The 23,562-nt window shown below is 42.1% G+C and overlaps 1 protein-coding gene across 4 annotated transcripts in view; it reads left to right on the top strand.

Moving 5' to 3' along the window:
- Positions 1-505: 505 nt before the first annotated feature.
- The window catches only part of RPN2 (ribophorin II), a 32,371-nt gene continuing 9,314 nt past the window's right edge, over positions 506-23,562 (top strand). The window contains exons 1-13 of one of the 4 annotated variants that reach the window (XM_084645338.1): positions 506-654; positions 2,036-2,229; positions 4,919-5,014; positions 6,407-6,582; positions 8,312-8,387; positions 11,210-11,344; positions 15,247-15,423; positions 15,920-16,038; positions 17,024-17,129; positions 20,112-20,203; positions 21,263-21,377; positions 22,143-22,337; positions 22,933-23,019. In XM_084645338.1, coding sequence (XP_084501464.1) covers positions 642-654; positions 2,036-2,229; positions 4,919-5,014; positions 6,407-6,582; positions 8,312-8,387; positions 11,210-11,344; positions 15,247-15,423; positions 15,920-16,038; positions 17,024-17,129; positions 20,112-20,203; positions 21,263-21,377; positions 22,143-22,337; positions 22,933-23,019 — 1,581 coding nt within the window. In that variant the 5' untranslated portion in view covers positions 506-641. Of the gene's footprint in view, positions 743-1,382; positions 1,458-2,035; positions 2,230-4,918; positions 5,015-6,406; positions 6,583-8,311; positions 8,388-11,209; positions 11,345-15,246; positions 15,424-15,919; positions 16,039-17,023; positions 17,130-20,111; positions 20,204-21,262; positions 21,378-22,142; positions 22,338-22,932; positions 23,020-23,562 lie in introns of those variants that run through there. The other 3 variants (XM_084645337.1, XM_084645339.1, XM_084645340.1) reach the window with 3 other exon arrangements.

Here is a 23,562-nt window from a genome sequence, read left to right as displayed (position 1 = left end):
TGGCCAATGGGAGCTGCAGGGGCAGTGTGCGGAGCCCCCTGGCTGCCCCTAAGCATAGGAGCCGGAGAGGGGGACATGCCTCTGCTTCCAGGAGCTGCGCAGAGTGGGGCAAGCCCCTGACCCCGCTCCCTGGCTGGAACAGGGCAAGCCCCAGACCCCGCTTCACGGCGAGAGCTTGAGGGCCACAATAAAACATCTGGAGGGCTGGATGTGGTCCCTGGGCCGTAGTTTCCCCACCCCTGCTCTAACGATTGCTCTCCGCGAGTTTCAATTTTTCCTCCAACTGCCCCTTTAAACCTGCCTCCCTTAATTTGAGTGGCTGGGCATTCAACCAATCAGCGAAATACACATCCCAGCCAGAGCCCCGCCCCCCCAGCGAACCGGGAGGAGTGAACCACGCGGCCTCACCGGGGGGATACTTTGGAATTGTCTCAGCTCCGCGCCCACCCCCAGGGCGGGTTGTGCTTGTTCCCCGTTCGGGAGGGACGAGAAGGGTTAATGCACTAGCGCTCATTGCCGTTTGACTCCTTCCGCGTCCCTTCTACGCTCGCCCCTCCCTGCGGAGCCGGGTGGTATGGGCCGGCGCCCTGGGCGGAAGCAGACACGTTTCTCCTTCCCTTGGTGAGGCGGCCAGGGGGAGAATGGCGGCCCCGGGTAAGGAGCAGCCTCCCCCTCCCCTCAGGGCAGCTGCCCCTGCAGAGCGAGATGGTTCCGCCTGTCCGGGGTGATCCCGCTCCCTCAGGTGGGGGCCCGGGCCACACGGTCTGGGGAGGAGCGCTCCCGGGCCGGTACGCGGCCGCCCCGCCCGAGCGCTGTGTGGCCGCCCAGGGAAGCGGCCCGGGCCCCGCCGTGCCCCGGCCCTAGGGCGGCTGGTCTGCCCGGTGCAGGGGGCGTGTGGGAGCCCCAGCCCTGGGGGGCGGGCTTGGGGGATCCGTTATCTCCCGGCCCGGGGAGTTTTTGTGGCCCCCCCCTTCAAGCGGCCGGGGGCTGACCTAGCCACGAGGGGTTCCGGGTGTCGGTTGTGTCGTGGTGCTGGAGGAGGGAGGCGTCGCGGGTTCCCTGCGGATGGTCAGGCTCGGGACTTGCTCGGGCTCCTCTGGCAGTTCGTTCCCTGGGCGGCTCCCTTCCCCCGAGCTTGCTTTCGGTCCCGCCCTTACCCAGGGCTCGGTGACCTGCGCTGTCCCAGGCGAGCAGGGCAGTCACACTGGCTCATAGATTGAAATTGGTCTTTAATGTCTTTGGGGCTTGATCCATTGATTGTTTTGAAAATTAGGTCAAAAGCCCTGAGCCCGACCTGATCCTCTTTCTCTGTTCTCTCTTTTTATGCAGTCGTCCCACCCCTTGTCATTCTTTTCCCCTTGCCTTTTCCCACAGGGCTGCCAGAATTGGACTGTCTAGCACTGTCTATTTCTAGTAGTGCCCTTGGCGATTTTCCCATCTGGCAGTGGAAAATACAGGTCAGCAGAGCACAATTGTGCAGTCGGGGTGCAATCCCACACTGAAATCTTTCCTGCACTTAGTTTCCCCAGCTGCCCTCTGACCAGCTTTCCCCCCTTGGGAGCCCTTTTGGTTACCTAGGAACCAAGTCAAGTCTTTAGCTCCCTAAATTGCTCACAGGGGACTCCTGGGTGATCCTGCACCTTAAGTATTGTCTTTCACGTGTCTATAATATTCTTGCAAAGCCTTATGTCGCCACTTCTGACTTGAACAGTTTTACTGGTCACTATTCAGAGTGTCAGAACTATTCAGAGGCTGCTGTGGGTTGTCACTAGGGATCTGAGAGAGTATCACCTCTGCAGTGCTCCTAGCCTGTGCCATCCAGAGGAGTGAGAGACCAAAAGTGGCCTTCAAACTAAGTTCTCCTGCTCAGTTCTGTGGAGTTGATGGGCCAGAATAGGTATTTCCATTTGAAGTGTTTTCAAGTTGGGTGGACCACATTGCTAGTCCAGCAATGCCAACTATTCACTAATGCCAAACATGCCTTCTGTTAATGAAACAAAATGCACTCTGCTCAATAGCATCTTTCTTTTTTCAGGTTCACACACCCTCTTCCTCTTGGTTTTAATGGTTGTGGCCAGCATCCGAGCCCTGACACCTACCCATTATCTCACAAGGCGTGATGTGGAGAGACTGAAAGCTTCCTTGGACCGCCCATTCAATGATTTAGAAGCTGCTTTTTACGCCATTGTAGGACTCAGCAAGCTAGGAGTGCAAGTATCTGATGAACAAGTGAGGAGATGCTGCAATAAATTGTATAGTCAAAAAAAATTCACTTCTCACCCTCTCACCCTTTTTTGTCATGAGATCTTTTTCATATGTTGTCAAATCCTAGGTTTGGAGACCAGTTGGAAGCATTTCTGCATATGAGTAACTTGGTTAGGTACTTCCTGTTGCACTAAGTGTTTCCAAAAGCAGTAACATTAGAACGGTGCCTGAAATAACTTACTAATATTAATTATTGGTCTTCTTTCAAGCTAAGTATCTGATTTTTCTTGGCATTTCTTGAGCTATTGTGTTGTATTGTGGAAAAAAATATAATACAAGAAGTGCAGCATTTTGTTGATCTGTGATCAGTAACACTGATTACTGTGAATTTTACCCCTACCATACCATATTACTATATTGCATTTTATTCGGGAAAACGCACAGCTACATTTTCCTCTACAGTAGATCATGCTTAATAACAACCCAGATATTAACAGATTAGCAACACTTTGCTGGGAATCGGTCCCATGCCATTTACTTTATTCTTAATGGGGTTTGGTACTGGCAACAAGCATGCAAGCACACAAGGACCTCACAGGAGGTAAGGGTCTGTAGGCTGCAAGGGGAGCAAGTGGCAGGGCAGTAAAAGGGAGAAGAGCTGCAGCTTGAATGCTCATGCTGCGTGGTACCTCTTACTGTGCTCTCCACGCAATTTTGCAGGGATGTAGCCAGGAGAGGCACCATCCCAGCACTTTCTTCCCTGGCTGCAGCCTTGCAAACCTGTCTTCTGCTTATTGGCAACTGCTGGATAATAGCAATGTTTTGCTGACAACTGAGGCGTTGCTAATAAGCTAATACTGTAGTTACTACTCATAAAACGTCAATACTGACAAGACCATTCATTTTACTACATTAGCTTGTATTAGCATACCTTTCAACTCACTTTGTCATTGCTTCTCAGCTGTGGGGAATGGCTTTTTGTCATGCTGGTTTACTCAAAATGTTTCACTTTCATTGAAATCAGATGACCACTTTGCAGTTGTTAAGTTGGAATTTGCTCTGTGCTCCTGTCCCATTTCTAGTTGTTTTTTTTAGCGAGTATAGTGGAAAAACTCCCACATAATTTTCTCCTGTTGCCCTTGGCTATAATACAGATATATTTCTAGAGCGTGTATCACGAATATGTCCTAAGCTCCTAGCATCTTTACGCTCTTTTCCTACTACGAATAATTCCTCGATATCTTTAGCGTTTACATCTTTTAAACACGAGTAGATATCACATCACCCTACTCAGATGTCACCTAGTTAAGCTATACATAGTTATCTATTTCAATCCTTCCTCATAAATAGTTCCTCTAGCCCATTAATGATAGTGTTGCTGTTCTCTGAACTCTCTCCATTTTGTCAGCAGTAGCGTAGCATTTGCTTACTGTCAATATGTGTTCAGTATGTGTGATTTTTCTACTTATTTTTTCTAGGTCTTATACTTTTTCATGGTTAAGAGTGATAAGAACGGCCATACTGGGCCAGACTAATGGTCCATGTAGCCCAGGGGTTCTCAGCCTTTTTCTTTTTGAGGCCTCCCCAGCATGCTATAAAAACTCCACAGCCCACCTGGGCCACAACTGTTTTTCTGCATATAAGGGCCAGGGTTGGGGGTAGCAAGCAGGGCAGTTGCTCGGGGGGCCCTGTGAAACTAGGTCGCTAAGGCGGTGAGGCTTTGGCTTTCTGACCTGGGCCCCAGCAAGTCTAATGCCAGCCCTGCTTGGAGGACCCCTTGAAACAGAGCCTGGTTTCAGACGCTTCAGAGGCAATAGGAACAAGGCAATTGTCAAATGAGCCAACCCAAATTGTCCAGTCCCAGCTTCTGACAGAGATTTAGGGACACCCAGAGCATGGGGTTGCATCCCTGACCAGTTTGGCTAAAAGGCATTGATGGACCTGTCCTCCGTGAACTTACCTAATTTTTTGTTTAACCAGTTATTTAAGTAGTAACAAAATGCTAGCCAAATAGTAGTAATATTTTGATACTCAAAAATACTATGTAGTGTTTAGCTTCATCCAGTAGAATAAATGTATCCAAACCCTGTGACAGACTTTCTCTCCAGTTATTCAAGGAGCAGCTATTCATATAACATCTACAAATGGTTGAAAACTCTCTCCTATTTTTAACTTATGTGCCTTATCATAATGATCTGACCTCTGCTTATCCCTTTAGTCTGTCAGTGAGAAACTTGTCATAGGATGCAGAGAAAAATTCATATTGCTTAACTTCAAGTTTGTATCTGTTGAGCTGATTTCCTTCCTGTTTATTTTTGGAAGTCTGGATTGTCATCTGTTAACCATTTCATGTTAAATTTACTGATCAACTGTGTTTTAATCTGTAAAATCACCATTCACATGGATTTCCTCTGTCCTTGAAGGGGTGGCTCTGCTAAATACATTTTAAGTCCAATATGGTTAGTAAAATTGGACACAATTTTAATTCAGCATTCATTTGAATTGCAGACAACATGCAAATGATTTCATCACTGGGCTTTCTAGAGTGTGTTTTCCTACTTTGGGTTTTTGGTCAATACAAGAATGAAGTGAATTGCATGTAGTTGTCTCCTTTGCAAAGAGTGTTTAAGGTCTTCTTAGAGTGTCACTGAACTCCATTTTTAGTGGCAAGAGGCGTGACTCAAATCATAAATTGACTTCTCTTTCTGCACAGGCTGCATGTAACTTCATCAAGTCTAACATGGATCCCAATAGTGTCGATTCCCTTTTCTATGCTGCACAAGCCAGTCAGGCTCTGTCTGGATGTGAGGTGAGTTCAAGCCCCTAATTATAGTAGTTTCAACATTTGCTCTTGTTCTTGGCCAAAACGACTTCTTCATCTTGTGTTAGCATGCTGTAAAGTGGTTGTGTTTTATTTTATGGATTACAAAGTATTTTGGGATCCTCTAGGATCAAGACTATGATATAAAATCACCTTTTCCTAGAGGATCCCCAGGCATTTAATAAATCATACATATAAAATACAACAAAAACACAGCCACCTTGCAGGATACTAACAGCAGGGGGAAGTAGAAGTTGATATATAAACAAGTATTTTGATCCTGAACAATTCTGAACATTTGGACAAAAATTTACTTTCTTCACCTCACCTTGAGTTTTAATGAGGTAGAGAGCAATATGGCTTTTTTTTACCTCAGCACCATCAGCATTTTCATGCAGGGGCATAGCTTTGAGGGCCTTATAATTTGTACATTCAAAAACTACATTAACATAACATTGCATGCTTGATTTTGCAATTTAAAGTTAGAAAATGCCAGATTTAGAGTGACCAGTGCAACCTTAATTCTGCCCCCTTGTGTGTCCATCCTGTGTACTGAATACAGCAGCGGGCCCTGTAGAAAAGTATTATGTGGTCATATAATTAAAGACTGTGTCACAATACTCATGCATGCATAAGACCACTTGATTGCTAAGTTAGGTATGTGTCTTGTTACAAAATGTTCTTTAATATGTTCAAAATTCACATACAACCCAAACCTGACTATACCTGCCCCCATTGCTATACAGTCCTCACCATCAAGTTACTCTGTATCTTTTTGCCACGTGGCAACACTGGTGGTCATCCTGCAGATATCCCTTCTGCCCCTGGACGGTCACCCCCTTTTATCAACGCAAATTCCCCTCCACATCATTCCTGATGTCAGAGGATCTCAGGGTTGTGAAGGTTGCTGCCTGACCCTCCACCCCTAATGCCTTGACCAAGCAAACTGCATGCATGAACAGATAGCGGATATGGTATCTGAAGCAGAGCCAGCCTCTTTTGGGGTGGAGGGTAGTCCTCATGTTGTTTGGGCTCCTCTTGGTGAGTTATTACATAGCCAAAAAGGAGCCACTATCTTTTTGATAGGAATCACTAAAACTGGTCACATTATACTTTATAAGCACTTAGGGACAAGGACCATATTTTTGTTCTGTGTACAGCACCTACCACAGCGTGGCCTGGTCTGTGACTGGTGCTCCTGGATGCCATTGCAATACAAATATGATTTTTATTATTTAACCTAAAAGATGACAAATGACAGAGGACCTTTTCCCTCTACCAAATTCTGCCCATTCTTAGGTCAAATGTGGAGCACCCGTTCATTCTTGAGGACAGATTAATTTAAACATGGTCTTACATTTTCTGTGTGTTCTGTCTCAGGTTGCCATTTCAAATGAGACCGGAGAGCTGCTTCTTGCAGCTGTCAGTGAGGATTCCTCAGTCAACCAGATCTTCCATGCCGTCGGAGCCCTGAGTGGCTTTGGGCTTCCTCTAGCATCCCAGGAAGCACTTAGTGCCCTCACTTCTCGTCTTAGCAAGGAAGAGAACGTCCTGGCGTAAGTTTTGCACAAAATAAAACAATTCACTCAGCTGCATATTCATCCTTTGTAAAGATGGCTTCTTTTAAAGTGAAGGGCACTTGCACATGTATGGGGTTTTTTTATAATGCAGATTTAGTGAATTAGACACTGTATTTCCAGCGGTGACTTCTATCCACTCCAATGTCTATTGCTTGGGAGAATAAAATGCTTGTGAATGAGCGGGTGAAAATATGCTCTCTTCCCTTAATTGTTCACCTTCAGGTTTTGCAAACCAGTTTTTAATATTTTCATTTTAGTTTAAGAACAATGAACTTAGAAGAAACTGACTGGCTTTTTTAAAAAAAAAAAAAAGTTCATTTGTTTTGATCTCTGTAGAATCTGGCTTGTTCTGCCTCAATCTGCTCACAGGTCGAGAGAGCTAATGGGGGGGGGAATCCTTTGTCTGGTGACACAAGCATTGTGATATTTAGCATCAGAAGAATTTAATAGCTTTATTCGAGTTGATGAGCTTGGAAAGAGAATGCAGCTGTTCCTAAGAAGGTGGGGAAGAAGAGAGAAAGCTTTATAGGTGCTAAGACCCTCAACTCCCACTGACAGACAACGGGAGATCAGCACGTCAGCAGATTGTAGTATTGGGACCGTTGATGGCTCAGACCTCTGAAGTTTCCTCCACTGATTGGCAGTGATTTGACAATATTATCTCACAAGGTGTGCTCCACAAGAGCAATTTCTGTGTTTTGAGCATCCAACTGAGGCTCTAAATAAGAAGCTCTGTCCTGCCAGTATTATAACATCAGTGCAGTTTGTTTGACACTCGTGTCAATCGGTGTTTTAGTTTGCTTATTAGGCAGGAAATGTACTCAAGAAAACCAGATCCTATGTGTAATAAGCACTCACTTTGCCAGTGAATAACTTGCGAATCATGACCAAAATGGACATTTACTATTAAACATCCTGTCAGAAAAGTACATTTGATTGAGAGTCTTGACCCAATCTTTGTATACTTTGCTTGTAATTACACCCATTCCTTTTCCCACACCCAGCTCTAAGCAATTTTCTGCTCGTTTTTAAAAATATGCTGAGTAATTTTGTGTAGTACAGATAAGTGGTAGCAAGAAAGTAGAGACCTGAACATCCATCTTTAAAAAGGGGAAGAGGGGGTTTGTGAAAACTGTTACACCCCGAGAGTGATCACTGTAATTTTAACACTGTAATTTACTTTGAATAATGGTAGGGCCCAGACTTTCAAACGTAAGTTCCTAATGTCAGGCCCCAAATCCATATTTAGGGACTGATACAGGTGTTCTCATTTTCACAAGTGTTGATAGCAGTTGTGCCCGTCCAAACTTCTGGATTCTTATCGTCTCTGGGACTTCTGGATTCTTATAGTCTCTGGAAATCCTTAAGCACTGAAATGCAAAAAAATTGACTTAAGGATTTATCAGTAATGCAAGTACAGTATTTTTTTTATACATGCATTTTCCTTAACCCAAAAGTGTCCCTTTACTTGACATAGCTGAAATTAAATATTCAGTTTCCCGTGTACGTCTTCAGGTTTCTATTGCCCCCTGAGCGCCCCCTCCACATTCCCAAATCGACTGACGGAATGTACTATCTGCCTGTGTTTTCCATTTCAACTGTAATTCAAACTGTGTAATTGCTTTGGTTTTAACAATGTTATGCTTTTAAACGGGTAAAATCACACACTACTTGCTCATCCCTGCTTTGATTTTCATTGTTCCAGAACCATTCAGGCATTACAGACAGCATCTTACTTGTCCCAGCAGGCAGACCTGAATGGCATTGTGGAGGAGATAGAGGTAGGAACTTGCTTTATTCTTAAATTGCTGAGGCAGTCTTTAGAAATCTGCAGCTCTGAAAGATTGTTTTAGAATACAGCATTGGCTAACTCCCTCCTACCCTGCAGTGCTGGAGTTTGTTCGAAAACTCCTTTCAAAGCAGAATTCTTCCCTGTGAATAAGGTTGAACAAGTATGTGGACTCTAGCTCTAACAAAAGTGACCTTAAATTCATATTAAACCCAGAAAATTACTAGGGTGGTTCAAGCCAATTAATGCCTTTATTTACTACTTCTGTTTTTTTCTCAAAACGATGCAAGAATATTTTCACACGGTCCTAATAATGTAGGACTGGAAGGGATATTAAGACATCATCTGGTCCAGCTCCCTATGTTGAGGCTGGACCAAGTATATTAGACCATCCCTAATGGGTATTTCTCTAACTTTTCTTTGAAAACCTCCAATGTCGGGGATTCCCCAGCCTGCCTTGGATACCTATTCCACTGCTTACCTATCCCTATAATAAGAGAGTTTTTTCTGGTATCTAAGCTAAATCTCCCTTGCTGCAGATTAAGCCCATTACTACTTGTCCTGCCTTCAGTGGACATGGAGAACAGTTGATCACTGTGCTGCTTCTAATAGCCCTTAACATATTTGAAGACTGTTATCAAGCCCCATTTTCAACATTTCCTCATAGATTAGGTTTTCTAAACTTTTTATCACATTTGTTGCTCTCCTCTGCACTCTCTCCAATTTGTCCACCTCTTTCTTATAGTATGGTGCCCAGCATTTGACACACAGTACTCCAGCTGGGGCCTCACCAATGTCCAATAGAGCCATTCAAATACCTCCTGTGTCTTACATACGACACTCCTGTTAATACAACCCAGAATGATATTAGTCTTTTTTGCAACTGCATTACATTGTTGGCTCATATTCAGTTTGTCATCCACTATAACGCCCTTTTCTACAGTACTACTGCCTAGCCAATTATTCCTCATTTTGGGGATGTGCATTTGATTTTTCTTTCCTAAGTGTAGTACTTTGCACTTGTCTTTATTTAATTTCATCTTGTTGATTTCAGACCAATTCTCCAGTTTGTCAACGTTGTTTTGAATTCTAGTCCTGTCCTCCAAAGTGCTTGCAACTTCTCCGAGCTTGGTGTGATGTGCGGATTTTATAAGAGTACCCTGCACTCCCATCATCCAAGTCATTAATGAAAAGCTGAGCTCTGCAAAACACCACTAGATACATCCCCCAAGTTTGACAGCAAACCATGAATAATTACTCTTTGAGTATGGTCTTTCAACCAGTTGTGACTCACTTTATAGCTATTTAATCTAGATCATATTTCCCTAGAATGCTTATGAGAATATCATGTATGACTGTGTCAAAAGCCTTATTAAAATCAAGATATGTTCTGTCTCTGTTTCTCTCTCTACCCCATCCACCAGGCCAGTAACCCTGTCAAAGAAAGAAATTAAGTTGCTTTGGCATGATTTGTTCTTGACAAATCTATGTTGTCTCTGACTTATAACCCTATTATCCTCTTGGTGCATACAAACTGATTGCTTAATAATATGTTCCAGTATCTTTTCAGGTATCAAAGTTAGGCTGACTAATCTGTATTTCTTTGGGTCCTCTTTGTTCCCCTTTTTAAAGAGAGGTACTGTGTTTGTCTTTCTCCAGTCCCCTGAGACCTCACCTGTCCACCTTGAGTTCTCAAAGATAATTGCAATCATTCCAAGATTGTTTCAGCTACTTCTTTAAGTGCCAAAGGATTAATTTCATCAGGCCCTGCCAACTTGAATACATCTAACTTATCTAAATATTCTTTAACCCTGTTTTTCCTACTTTGGCTTGTGTTCCTTCTCCCCCTTGTTGTTAATAGTACTTATATTGAGTATCTAGTCACAGTTTACCTTTTAGTGAAGAGTTATGCAAAATAGGCATTAAATGACTACTTGATGTTGTCCATTATTAGCTCTCCTTCCCTGCTAAGTAGAGGACCTACACTTCCCTTTGTCTGTCTTTTGTGCCTAATGTATTTAAAGAACCTCTTCTTATTGCCTTTTATATCTTAGCCTTTCTAATTTTGTCTATAGACGTTTTTGCTATTCTTTTATATGTTCACCCTTAGCAATTTGTCCATGTTTCTATTTTTTGTAGGAATCCTTTTAATATTCAGGTTATTAAAGAGCTCCTAATGGAGCTATATTGACCTCTTACCATTCCTATCTTTTCTTCTCATTGAGATAGTTTGCTGTTGTGCCTTTTAATATTGTCTCTTTGAGAAACTGTCAGCTCTCCTTTCCCTTAGATTTTCTTCCCAGGAGACCTTACCTAACAGGTCTGAGTTTAAAGTCTGCTTTGGCCTTGTTCTGCAGCTCTCACTCCTTTCTTTTCTTAAAATCTTGAAATCTCACTTCATGATTGTTTTCACCCAAAATACCTTCAACCTTCAGATTTACAACCAATTCCTCCATGTTAGTCACAATCATGTCTAAAATGACTGTCCCACTAGTTACTTCCTCTACCTTCAGAAATGACAAGTTATCCTCAGTATATTCCAGTCACTTACTGGACATCCTTTTATTTTGCCATACTAGTTTTCCAACAGATATCTGGGTAGTTAAAGTCCCTCATTACTACCAGGTCTTGTGTTTTGGATATTTTCATAGCTATAAAGGTTGTTCAGATTACAGTAGAAAAAATTCTCATAGTGATCCCAATACAAATACTCCATGAATGTATGTGTAATAGATGGAATTAATCTCAGTAGTTCTGCTGTCAGTGGTACTTGTCTTTACTTTTCATACAGTTTTTCTCTCTTGTTGCTGCCAGGACCTTGTTGCCCGCTTGGATGACCTAGGTGGGGTATATCTGCAGTTTGAAGAAGGACTTGAGACTACTGCATTATTTGTTGCTGCTACTTATGGACTGTCAGACCATGTGGGTACAGAGCCAGCGATGAAGGAGGTATGTACCAGATCCTATGATCCAGAGGGTATAGTAGCTGGTAAAAAACCACTTGTGAAAGAACATTAATTATTGTATCTGGAGATCATTAAAAGGTGTAAGCATCATGTGTAACTGAGATCAGAATTTGACCCATAGGAAGCTGGTAAAAGGGAACTATGCAAGCGCCCATTATTTAACTACCAGCCAGGAGGAAAGTTGGTCTTAAGTACCACAGATATAAAGAATTATTCTCAAATTTACCAAAGGAAAAGGCAGTTGCATCCTAGATTTTCTGTTTATTGAGGGAATTTGTTGAAATAGATTGAAAAAAGAACCCAGTGTTTTGGCGGCTGTTCCCTATATTTCACATTTCATATAGCACTCTGAAACCAAACACCTTAGTTTGTGACTCCTTAAATGGAGAGGTCTACCTGATTTCTACAGAGAAATATACCCGGGAGGGAAGTAGTCTTCCAATAATGTACTCTTAGGACATGAATCTAAGCACAAAAGTTTGGTTCTCCGACACTATGAGCATCAGTAGGCAGAACAGAAATATGTACATAGCGAGAGTAGATAGAAATTAGGGCTGTCAAGTGATTAAAAAAAATTAATTGTGATTAAAAAATGTTTTCTACATTTTCAAATATATTGATTTCAATTACAGCACCGAATACAAAGTGTACAGTGCTCACTTCATATTTATTTTTCATTACAAATATTTGCTCTATAAAAAAAACAAAAGAAATAGTATTTTTCAGTTCCCCCATTACAAGTACTGTAATGCAATCTCTATCATGAAAGTTGAACTTACAAATATAGAATTATGTACAAAAAAACCTGCATTCAAAAACAAAACAATCTAAAACTTTAGCGCCTACAAGTCCACTCAATCCTACTTCTTGTTCAGCCAATCACTAAGACAAACAAGTTTGTTTACATTTGCAGGAGATAATGCTGCCTGCTTCTTATTTACAATGTCACCTGAAAGTGAGAATAGGCGTTTGCATGGCACTGTCATAGGTGGCGGTGCAAGATATTTACATGCCAGATGTGCTAAAGATTCATACGTCACTTCATGTTTCAACCACCATTCCAGAGGACGCGCGTCCATGCTGATGACAGGTTCTGCTCTATAACGATTCACAGTGGTGCAGACTGACACATGTTCATTTTCATCTTCTGAGTCAGGTGCCACCAGCAGAAGATTGATTTTCTTTTTTGGTGATTCGGATTCTGTAATTTCCGCCTCAGAGTGTTGCTCTTTTAAGACATCTGAAAGCATGCTCCACATCTCATCCCTCTCAGGTTTTGGAAGGCACTTCAGGTTCTTAAACCCAGGGTCGACTGCTGTATATATCCTTAGAAATCTCACATTGGTACCTTCTTTGCATTTTGTCAGATCTGCAGTGAAAGTGTTCTTAAAATGTACGTGTGCTGGGTCATCATCTGAGACTGCTATAAAAAGAAATAGATGGCAGAATGAACGTCATCAGCATGGAAGCATGCATGTCCTCTGGAATGGTGGCCAAAGCATGAGGGTGCATACAAATGTTTAGCATATCTGGCACGTACATACCTTGCAATGCTGGCTACAAAAGTGCCTTCCGAACGTCTGTTCTCACTTGCAGGAGACATTGTAAATAAGAAGCCGGCAGCATTATCTCCTGTAAATGTAAACAAACTTGTTTGTATTAGCAGTTGGCTGAACAAGAAGAAGGACTGAGTGGACTTGTAGGCTCTAAAGTGTAAAAGGGTTTTGGTTTTGAGTGCAGTTATGTAACAAAAAAAATCTACATTTGTAAGTTACACTTTCACGATAGAGATTGCACTACAGCACTTGTATGAGGTGAATTGAAAAATACTCTTTATTTTGTTTATCATTTTTACAGTGCAAATATTTGTAATAAAAAATAATATAAAATGATCACTGTACGCTTTGTATTCTGTGTTGTAATTGAAGTCAATATATTTGAAAATGTAGAAAAACATCCAAAAATAGTTAATAAATTTCAGTTGGAATTCTGTTGTTTAACAGTGCAATTCATCGCGATTAATTTTTTTTTTAGTTAATCGCGTGAGTTAACTGCAATTAATCGACAGCCCTAATAGAAATCATTATTGCGAGCCCTCTGCAGGATCATTTACTTAGTGTCTTTTAGGGTACAGTTCACTGAACCTCAATGTACTATTATAACCTGCTTTATGTAAGGACCTCAAAAAAGAAGCTATGCTGAGCCACTTGGTGCATCATTCAGGTAATAGCAGCAATGGAGGGGGTTGAGCATGACGCCTGTGTACGGAATCTGAGTTCATTCTTGGCCCTTTTTCATGCTGCTGCCAACAGACTTGATGCTGGAGTAATTTGGATGTCGCTTTTGACACCGAGGTTCTGGTGAACACAGTCGCACATTTCAGACTGTCAGAGTCCCAAGACAGAAAAAAATAAATTGGTCCAATTAGAGAAAATTGTTTAGCGTTGATTCTAAATCAGACTGTCAGGAGCTCTTTTGTTGGATGACTTTAACTGAATGGGGAAAATACCTCTTTTTCAGAAAGCCACCCAAGTTATTTTAAAGTTTAGCGGGTTTATAATATTTAAAACAACTCCCCTTACCGTTTTCATGGTGTTAAACCAATGTATCTGTTGACGATTAAGTCCCCGATCCCTCAAGATGCTCTGTTCTGGAGAAGATCACTTGGTGAAATTGGCACGTAATAGAGGATCTGATGCTTCCATCTGGGTGCCTTCAGTTGGGGTCTCATGTCCACTGACCATCAGTAGGTGCAAACATGAGAAAAATGAGACATCAGTAGATATGAACACAGTGGAAACTGAGCAATTAGAGGAACTTTAAATGTGTTTGAGAAAACTAAAAGGAGATTGTTTAGGAGGTGACTGTGGCGGGTGGTTTTGGTCCGGTTTTGTAATGATAAACAAACTATACATTCCTCGGATATTGGGCGGACACTCTGGGACGTGAGGTGTATATACAGGCCTCTTATTGGCTTTGAGTACAATGCCATTTTCATATCCAAAGTTGGCCCCAATGCCTGTGCTTATATCAAGGGGTAGCCTTATATTTTGAAACAAATAGGAATTCTAAAGATTCTTTATTTATTCAGGCTTCACCCTCGTGTCTTGTGCTGGGAACTCTAGACCCAAGAACAAGAATCCTAAGTCTTTAGTCTAAGAATCTTTAGTCTGCAGAAGAGAAGAATGAGGGGGGATTTGATAGCTGCTTTCAACTACCTGAGAGGTGGTTCCAGAGAGGATGGTTCTAGACTATTCTCAGTGGTAGAAGAGGACAGGACAAGGAGTAATGGTCTCAAGTTGCAGTGGGGGAGGTTTAGGTTGGATATTAGGAAAAACTTTTTCACTAGGAGGGTGGTGAAACACTGGAATGAGTTGCCTGGGGAGGTGGTAGAATCTCCTTCCTTAGAAGTTTTTAAGGTCAGGCTTGACAAAGCCCTGGCTGGGATGATTTAATTGGGGATTGGTCCTGCTTTGAGCAGGGGGTTGGACTAGATGACCTCCTGAGGTCCCTTCCAACCCTGATATTCTATGATTCTAAGGTTCAACCCAGTCGAAGTATAGGTAACTAACCTTCCATTGTTATAGGGCTGACCTAATAATAGTTTAAACAAAATGAATTTAAAATAAAAGAAACATCAATCTTGTGGCTGTTGGGTACTATATTTGTATTTGTATGAGACTATTTTGCCAATCATATCTGCAGAGAGATCTAAGGTAAAATCACCGGCGTATAAGTCAAAGCTTCTATTCCTGCACAAGGAGGTTTTTAGCACTTTGTTAGGCTGGGCCCTTCTCAAATGTTGGGGAAAGTGGCCCTCCCTCTCCTTCCTTACCCGCCACCCCCCCATGTTTGGCTGACATGATTGGTTCCTCTTTGTTTCAGGATCAGATAATCCAGCTGATGAATGCAATTTTTAGCAAGAAGAACTTTGAGACACTCTCTGAGGCCTTCAGCGTGGCTTGTGCTGCAGGTTCTTTATCCCAGAACCGCTATCACTTGCCCATCATCGTCGTCCCTGATGGGCCAGCAGCTGTGTCTCATCATCAACCCATTCTCAGGGTGAGCTCCTAGACTTGCATTTGTCCATAATCTTCTTGGCTCAATCTGCAGTGTTACAGGGATGGGAAGCCTTAGTGCATTGGATAACTCCTTTCACTTCTGGCACCAGGGCTCAAGTGCATACTTAATTCCTAAAACCCACATTTAGTACCTATGTGAAATGAGTCTTATGGACCCCTGTGTACTGGGGATTAAGCAGAGACACTACCACAAAAAGCACCACAGTGTTCCGTGTAATTGCTTTTATTAGGAGAATTAATAATGTTTCTGATCATGATATGAAGGCATCATAAGGAACTAGGTAGATTGAGGATGCTGTGTTTCAAACTTGACATGTTTGTCAATCAAATCATGGGGAATAGTAGTAGAGGGCAGGGGATTCCTACAAGTGAGTTGTCTTTGGATGCTTCTCCGTCTTCCAAGAATTAGCTCCCTGAGGGGTAGCCTTCCCAGAAATGTGAATCGTACTCTTACTAATCACGTTTTCTCTTTCTAGCTGCAAGTGACCAATGTCATGTCACAGCCACTGACTCAAGCAGCTGTGAAGCTAGACCATGCCAAGTCTGCTTCTACCAAAGCCACTGTCCTTCACCAGATGCCGTTTGCCATTTCAGGGTAAGGAACAAACCTGTTTCTGCTGTTTGACATAAAGGAGCAACCTCTATTATTATAATAGTGGATTTTTTCCCCTCTTCTCTGCCTCTCATAAGAAAGAAACGCTTCTTAAATGATGGAATACTCAAGACACAATAATGATTTTTTGGTGAGCGTAGTGACTTTTAGAGTGCTCTTTAGTAATGATACTGAATCATTGCCACATGTCATTTCCCCACTGATGCAATTCTCCCCTCCCAACAATATTTCTGACTGCTGGGAGGGAACATATGGTGCTTCTCCTCTTTCCCTAACTCCTTGGATGGATGAAGAATGATTTTGGCAGTACTGAGCTGTCTGCTTAGGACTGCTTTACTTATTTTGGGTAGTGTGGTATATGCTTATCCTAACTGTTTGCTCTGACACCAGACTTGCACCTGGGATGTGGACTTAATGAGAGCCACATATGGTGCTCTAAACAACCACGTTTGGGGTTACTGCCATAATCTATCCATTCAGACTCATCTAGCAAGGGTTTGTGAGGGTGAGATGAAGTTGCCCCACCTTCAAAAGAAATGATCATTCCTGACCTCCATTTTACTGTGTACATCCACTCTGTTATAAACTTACTGTTCCTCTGCTCATGACCGTTAACCATTGCAGTTGCTGTAGATAGAGCATCTCGTACGTCTTTGCCTACAAGAAAAAATGCTGTAATAAAACTACAATGTAGCGTACCTAGAAAATATCAGACTTAAATGTAGAAGATATCTTTATTTTTGGAAGGGTGAAAGTCTCTTCTCACCCAGAAATGCTGTATTCATGCTAATATTTTTCAATTTTTATATGCTGCTTCTCTCAGATACTTGTAAGCTGTAGTAGAGGAAAATCTAGTATACCTTGCTCTTTGGAGTCTTTCACTTCTGTATAGTTGCACAAGTTTCCCATATGGGTATTGTAGAGCATGTGTTTTCTGTTCTTTATATCTCTGCTCTTGTTGTCACAGAGACATCTTTGAGCTGAACTTCATGAATGTCAAACCTGCCAGTGGATATTATGATTTCTCCATCAGCGTTGATGGTGACAGTCGATTAATTGCAAACAAAGTTGAGGTGCGTGTGTTTTGATTGCTGTCTAATTGTGAAGTGTTTATTCAATGGAACTACTTTTAATTTAGACCATATGAAGATCTGTCCCATTGTACTGAATGTGTGCCATCACAATCTTCTGCAAAGCAACAGACTTTGATTTAGCCTAAGGGGGTTGAGCTTGGGGCTCAGAGTCAGGAAACTGGGGGCAGAGGGGTGTGAATTCCTCTGCCACTGGCCTGCTCTGTGACCTTGGGGCAAGTCGCTTCACCTGTTTGTTTCCCTTTGTGTAAAATGGGCATAAAGAGCCTGGAAATCTACTGATGCAAAGTACGGTCTAAGAGTTGGGTATTATTATTGTTATGGCTTTGCCTCAGGATCAGAAACTAGATCTGGAGGGGGCAAGGAAGGGGATCAATTAGTTATTTCACTGATTATTAATCACTTAATAGGTAATATTTGTACATCAGATACAGAGCAAAGATTAGTAATGTTGGCGATGTAAAGCAACTGTTTGCATAACATCTATTAGTATGAAATAAGGGAAAAACTCACTAGAAATGTTGGTTCTCCAAGCTGTTCAGAATTTGAGCCCATAAACTTCAGGATGTGGTTAAAGAGCCATGTTACACAGTTCCTTATATAACTTGAAAATTAAGTAGTTGATCTTTTTTTGTCTTTGTATGTACTCTACATCTACAGTCAAATTTATGTTCCTTTCATCCTGAAAAGAGGGAGACATGGATGTTCGGTTCGTGTCAGAGCAAGACTGAGAGAGTCAAGTTGTGGGTGCAAATTAAAAAGCGCTTGTTCAAACACACCTCTGCTAGTAGAAACAGTCACCCGCTACCTGTTGTTCAAGGAAATGTAGTTGTGAATAAATGTTTGGGATTCTACTTTTTCTCCAGATTTGCTCCAGGGAGAACGTTCCATTCACAAAGTCACTGCAGTGGTGACAGTTGGGAACAATTGTCACTCTCCTCAAGTGATGATGTGTATTCTGGGGGGTTAACTTTTTGCCCTCAGTTGCTGCTAATGAAAAAATTAGCATTTAAAATCTTACCGTTCAGTCGGCACAGAATGGCAGGGAGGAGGACACTTATTTACAAGTGCTGGCCTCTGCCATGCATATCAAATTGGCATTGTAATTGTAGTAATAATCGCACTTAGAGTGTCAGGAAGGGATTGATGGTCTCGCTTAAACTCTCTAGAGGCATGTGGCGCCAGGGGGAATGCATTAATGCCCATGGCTTTGTGTGATTGTCTCCTAATAATAAGACTCATTGTTAGCAGGGAGGGCTGTGGGGGAGCTGTGTGTTCGGAGGCTGTCATTACCATTAATTGTCCCTAATGCACAGTAGTTTTTGACTGTAATGAGCTAAACTGCAGGGTTATTACTCCATGTGGAAAGACTGCATTTCCTGGCATTAAAATATTTGTGAGATGGGCTTGTGTGTAATAGTCAGTAAAGGGAACTTTACAGAATAGCACTGAGGTGCTCTCAGTTGCCTTTAAAACTGGAAGTGGATCGGATTCTCACTTCCTTTGTTCCTGTCCTAGAACCTATATGAAGTTCTGTTCTCTGGCTAGTTTGGGGCAGGATCCACTAACAAGGAGAAATCTTATGGGTAACATCCCTATTGAAATCTCTAATTCTCAGCTGTAAAGAAACAGTCAAGATTGGCAGAGCCAATCTTTTTTTCACTTCGAACAGTGCAAATAAAGTTCTTTATGTAAAAAAATTCGCTTGTGTAGCAGGGTCTGGCGCTCATGAGCAACCATACAGTAACAAACCGTAGTACATGCTGGGAAATCATCTTGGCAATGAACAGATTTTTAACTCTCCAAGGAATGCTTTTATAAGATGATGTGAAGGCCAAAATTATAACAGGGTTCAAAAAAGAATTCTAGAAGTTCATGGAGGATAGGTCCATCAATGGCTATTAGCCAATGTGATCAGGGATGCAACTCCACACTCTGAGTGTCCCTAGCCTGTGACTGCCAGGAGCTAGGACTGGACGACAGGGGATGGATCACTCAATGACTGCCTGTTCTGATCATTCCCTCTGAAGCACTTTGTATTGACCACTGTTGGAAGACAGGATACTGGGCTAGATGGACCAGAGCTCTGACCCAGTGTGGCCATTCTTATGTGAGGAGAACAAATGTGCTAATTAAAAGCTCTACTCTGTAGTGACTATTTATGATTGGGAGGAAGCTGGATGTAAATCCCACTTGATTTGTTTGATTACTTGGATTGTCAACTCTTGGGGCAGGGGCTGTTCTATTTGTACAGCACCTAGCACAGCAGGGTCCTGGTCTGTGACTGGGGCTCCTTGGGACCACGGCAGTACAAATAATAACTTGACTTTAATCATAAAGGAGAATTTGCTAAATCGAAGTAGAGGCCAGTTGCATTTCTGAGTCCTTTGGCTTTGCCTGGTGGTAGGAGATTGTGTAGAAAGACCTACCAGAGGTCTAAGGCAAGAAAAGTATAGCAGGTTACTATCAGACTTGTTGGCTAGATATTAATAGGAACTGAGAAAGGTAGAAATGTATTTTAAAAACTGCGAGCAGAGTAACATGCATAGTTTCCATTAATTTTAAAAAACTTATAGTGGGATCTAGTTGCCTGAACCATCTTCCTATCCTGCCCTTTGAAGAGGGGTACTGTTATCTAAAAAGGGTCAAGTAACCACCTGACCATAATAGACAAGCTGTACTTTACTGATCTCAGTGTGAGGTCTGGATTGTTGGCGCATGAGTGCAGGGGTTGGTATGGGAGTATATTCTTAATGAATGATCAGTCCTGGTCAGATTTGTTTCTGCCCTTCTTTCCTCTCTACCCCACCCCCAAATTCTGGCAAAGGGGGTATTTCAAACCTGTTTTTGATTACCTCTTAAGCATCTGGGAGTAAGGGGGATTTCTAGACTTATAAAGGAAAACGCTGGCATGAACTGTCTGTGTACGTGTACTGTTAATTTCCCTATTATGCTTGGCTGCAGTTGAAAGTAAAGGTCTCCACAGAAGTTGGCATTACAAATGTGGATCTTTCTACTGTGGATAAGGATCAAAGCATTGCACCAAAAACTACAAGGTAAGGCAATAGTGTGTGAGATGCACTGGTAAATAACAATATTGAGCTGAGGCCACTGCTCAGTACCTCCTAATCTTCTGCTATGGAAGCTCAAGTAGTCTTTTGTTTCTAAACATCATCAGAAGTGTATCTGTGCCTTCTCCTTTCAACTCACAAATCCTTGAGAGCTCACTGGGGGGAAGTGGCTTTTTTTAACTGAAGAAAGTGATGACAGAAGCTAGACAAGCCCTCAGTTATTTCTATGCAGCTATTTCATATTGACAATGCTCAAGTTAGCAGATATAACTAGTTAAAATAATGGCTTAAGTGCTCGTGGTATTGGCAGATTTCATCTAGAGGAACCTCTGAGATGAATGTGTGGTGTAGGGTCATGCTACTGCAAATAGAGCTGGGTGAAACTTGTCAGCTGAAACTTTATTTTCAGGGAAAAATGCAGATTCGGCGACTCTGAAATGTTTTGCCAAATTGTTTCAGCCAAAAAATTCTGGAAGTTAAAACCTCTTGTTTTGTCATTTCCAAAACATTGAGTTGGGGGTGGTAAATTTTCATTTTGAATTTTTCTTCAATTTTATATTTTTAAAATGCAAACGAAACATTTTGTTTCTGGTCAAACAAATAGTTTCGTTTCACCCAAACCAAATTTTTTTTTACTTTTCACTTTTCTGGAAATTTAGTTTTCAGGGTTGTTGGTTTTTTTGAACTGCCAGCAAACCAAGAAATCCATTATTTGCACAGCCCTAACTGTAAATCATTTTTTGTGGGGTTTCTTTAAATCCAATATTTTTCCCCTTAAAATACACACTATACAAATAGCTTGCAGAAATAAATCATGCTAAATCATTACTTTTTCCCCCCTCAGTTTTGTGGGAGGGTAGTGATGGAACAGAGATCCATTTTAATTCTCTGAACTGATGGTCTGTTTTATCAAGTAATCTGCAGTAAGTCCCCCATGAGTAAATCATGACACTGTTAGCCAGACGACTTGCATGTCAGTCACTCCAAACACTCTGTTGGAAAACCATCTCTAATCATTTTTTTATTCCGCCGCCTCCTCCCTAGGGTAGCTTATCCAGCCAAAGCCAAAGGATCATTCACAGCTGACAGCCATCAGAATTTTGCCTTGTCCTTCCAGCTGGTGGATGTGAACAGTGGAGCTGAGCTCATCCCTCACCAGGTCAGAATGAATTTATGTAGTTATCCTGTCATCTGGATGCTGCCTCTTGAGGCATCTTAGGCAGCAGTTGCTCTTTGAAAAGCTTTCTTAGGTTTGAAAACCATCCTGTTGTCTGTGTTTGAAACAAATTGTGATAGGAAAATTGTAGATAAATACTTTGTGCACCCAAAAGGGAGGGAAATAAGATTGGATCTGAACAGAGTGAATCTAGTTCTCTTATTTTGTTTCATTTTAAATAAGCCTCTGCTAAGCTTTACTTCATGGCTTATTTAGAGAAACAAATACAGAGAGGAGGAAGTTTCATCCTGTGCTGTAAAAGTGCATTTCTACCTTGGACACAGAATGTTCCCTGAAACTCTGATGCCTAAGGGTTGCATTCGATGTAGCAACCTCGTGGTCCATAGACCAGGCATGTGTCGATCGTAGAACATTGCACGTAGAGCTAATTGCAGCCACAGCAGGAAATGCCTGGCACCCAAGAGACTTTGTGGACTGCTCTGGTTCCTGTATTAGAGTGTGGCTACATTGGGAAGGATTGTGCTGAAGCGATTCAGTAAGGTGCCCAGTAGTCAGGACTCGTGAATTCTATTTCTAGCTCTGCCACTGAGTCACTAACTTTAGGCAAATCACTTGCTACCATGTGCCTCAGTTTCCCCATCTGTAAAATATGAATACTTGCCTGCCTCATTTGTGTCAAAACCAAGATTTCTTCCTGTGATGAAAATCTCTCTCTAAGTATTAAGCCATTATCACTTTCCTTCTCAGACATTTGTCCGTCTTCACAACCCAAAGACTGGGCAGGAGGTGGTGTTTGTCGCAGAACCAGACAGCAAGAATGTGTACAAGTTTGAACTGGACACTGCTGAGAGAAAGACAGAGTTTGATTCTGCCTCTGGTACCTACACCCTTTACTTGATAATTGGAGATGCCACTCTGGAAAATCCAATCCTGTGGAATGTGGTATGTTGCCGACTGTGCAGTGACATGGTTGTGGGATCACTGACAGTGTAGCGAGACGCAATAATAGACGCCTAGAAGAATAAAGAGACAAATGCTGTAGTTTTGTGTGGCTGATCTTGCTTCCTTTGATGGCATATGTAGACTCTTGGTTTTAAAAAATATAATATATACATACTGAATCAGTGCAAAAGCAAGACTAGAATGACTTTTCAGTTCTGGGTATCATGGTTGAGCAGCCATGGAACAGGCTCTCTGAGATCAGTCTTGTACTGACTGGGCATAGGCTCAGAGGCAAGCCTTCCCTGGAAGTAACTTGTGTGTACCAGCTGGGATTTGAACATATCCAGCTGTATAGTGCTAAATGAAGGGCATTCCCTTCCCTGTTCAGAAAAGGAAATGTCAGTTTAAAATGCAATTCAGTAGGTCTGTGTGGTAAGTTGTTCGTTGTAGTGTGGCTGAATTTCTTAGTCGTCTTTAATGCTTTCATTATGTTGGGGAATCTGTCTCGGGGGGGTGTGTGAAGGGGGGGTGTAATAGTCTTTATAGATCATACACCAGGGTCATGGCTTTGTAAGTTTGTTCAATTCCATTTCAGGCTGATGTTGTTATCAAATTCCCAGAGGAAGAGACTCCATCCACAGTCCAGTCAAAGAAGCTTTTCATTCCCAAGCCAGAAATCCAGGTACAGCTCAAAAGATGGGAATGAATTCTATTTTTGATACCCAGTTTCACTTTTACCCTTATCAGTGACCGTCTTAAAACGTAGCCTTCCATATGAGAGCATCGTCACCATGTTAGTGATGCCCATTGGAGGAAAACAAAAATAACTTCTTGGTGGATAGGGGCTTGCATTACTTATCAGTAGGCAGAAATAAGCTCTGTGTCCCAGTGGTGTGGCAACAAAATATTGTGCCATCATTGAGGAGATCCAGATCTGAGCAATGGGAACACATAGTTTTGTTAGAGATCACACTTTCTATGCTTCATCAAATGGAGACCAACGAAAGCTTCCAGCTCCTAAAGATTGATCTTTCTCTCTCTCTCACACACTCTCCCTTCAGGTCAGCTCATGGAGTAGCATCCATGATGCATGCTGAGTAGAAGGAGATTCCCTGTTTTACAGACTACAAGGGAAAATTGACATCGCAAGAAAGCAAGGGATTACGTTTTGGAGGAGGGAGACACTTTCACAAGAAAGACATGGAGAGGGCCTTTGATACTTAAA

This window comes from Lepidochelys olivacea (assembly GCF_965140295.1).
Source record: "Lepidochelys olivacea isolate rLepOli2 genome assembly, chromosome: 13".
In the NCBI taxonomy this organism is placed as follows: Eukaryota; Metazoa; Chordata; order Testudines; family Cheloniidae; genus Lepidochelys; species Lepidochelys olivacea.
The sequence above is the reverse complement of the archived record's forward strand: the minus strand, read 5'-3'. Positions and strand labels throughout refer to the sequence as shown.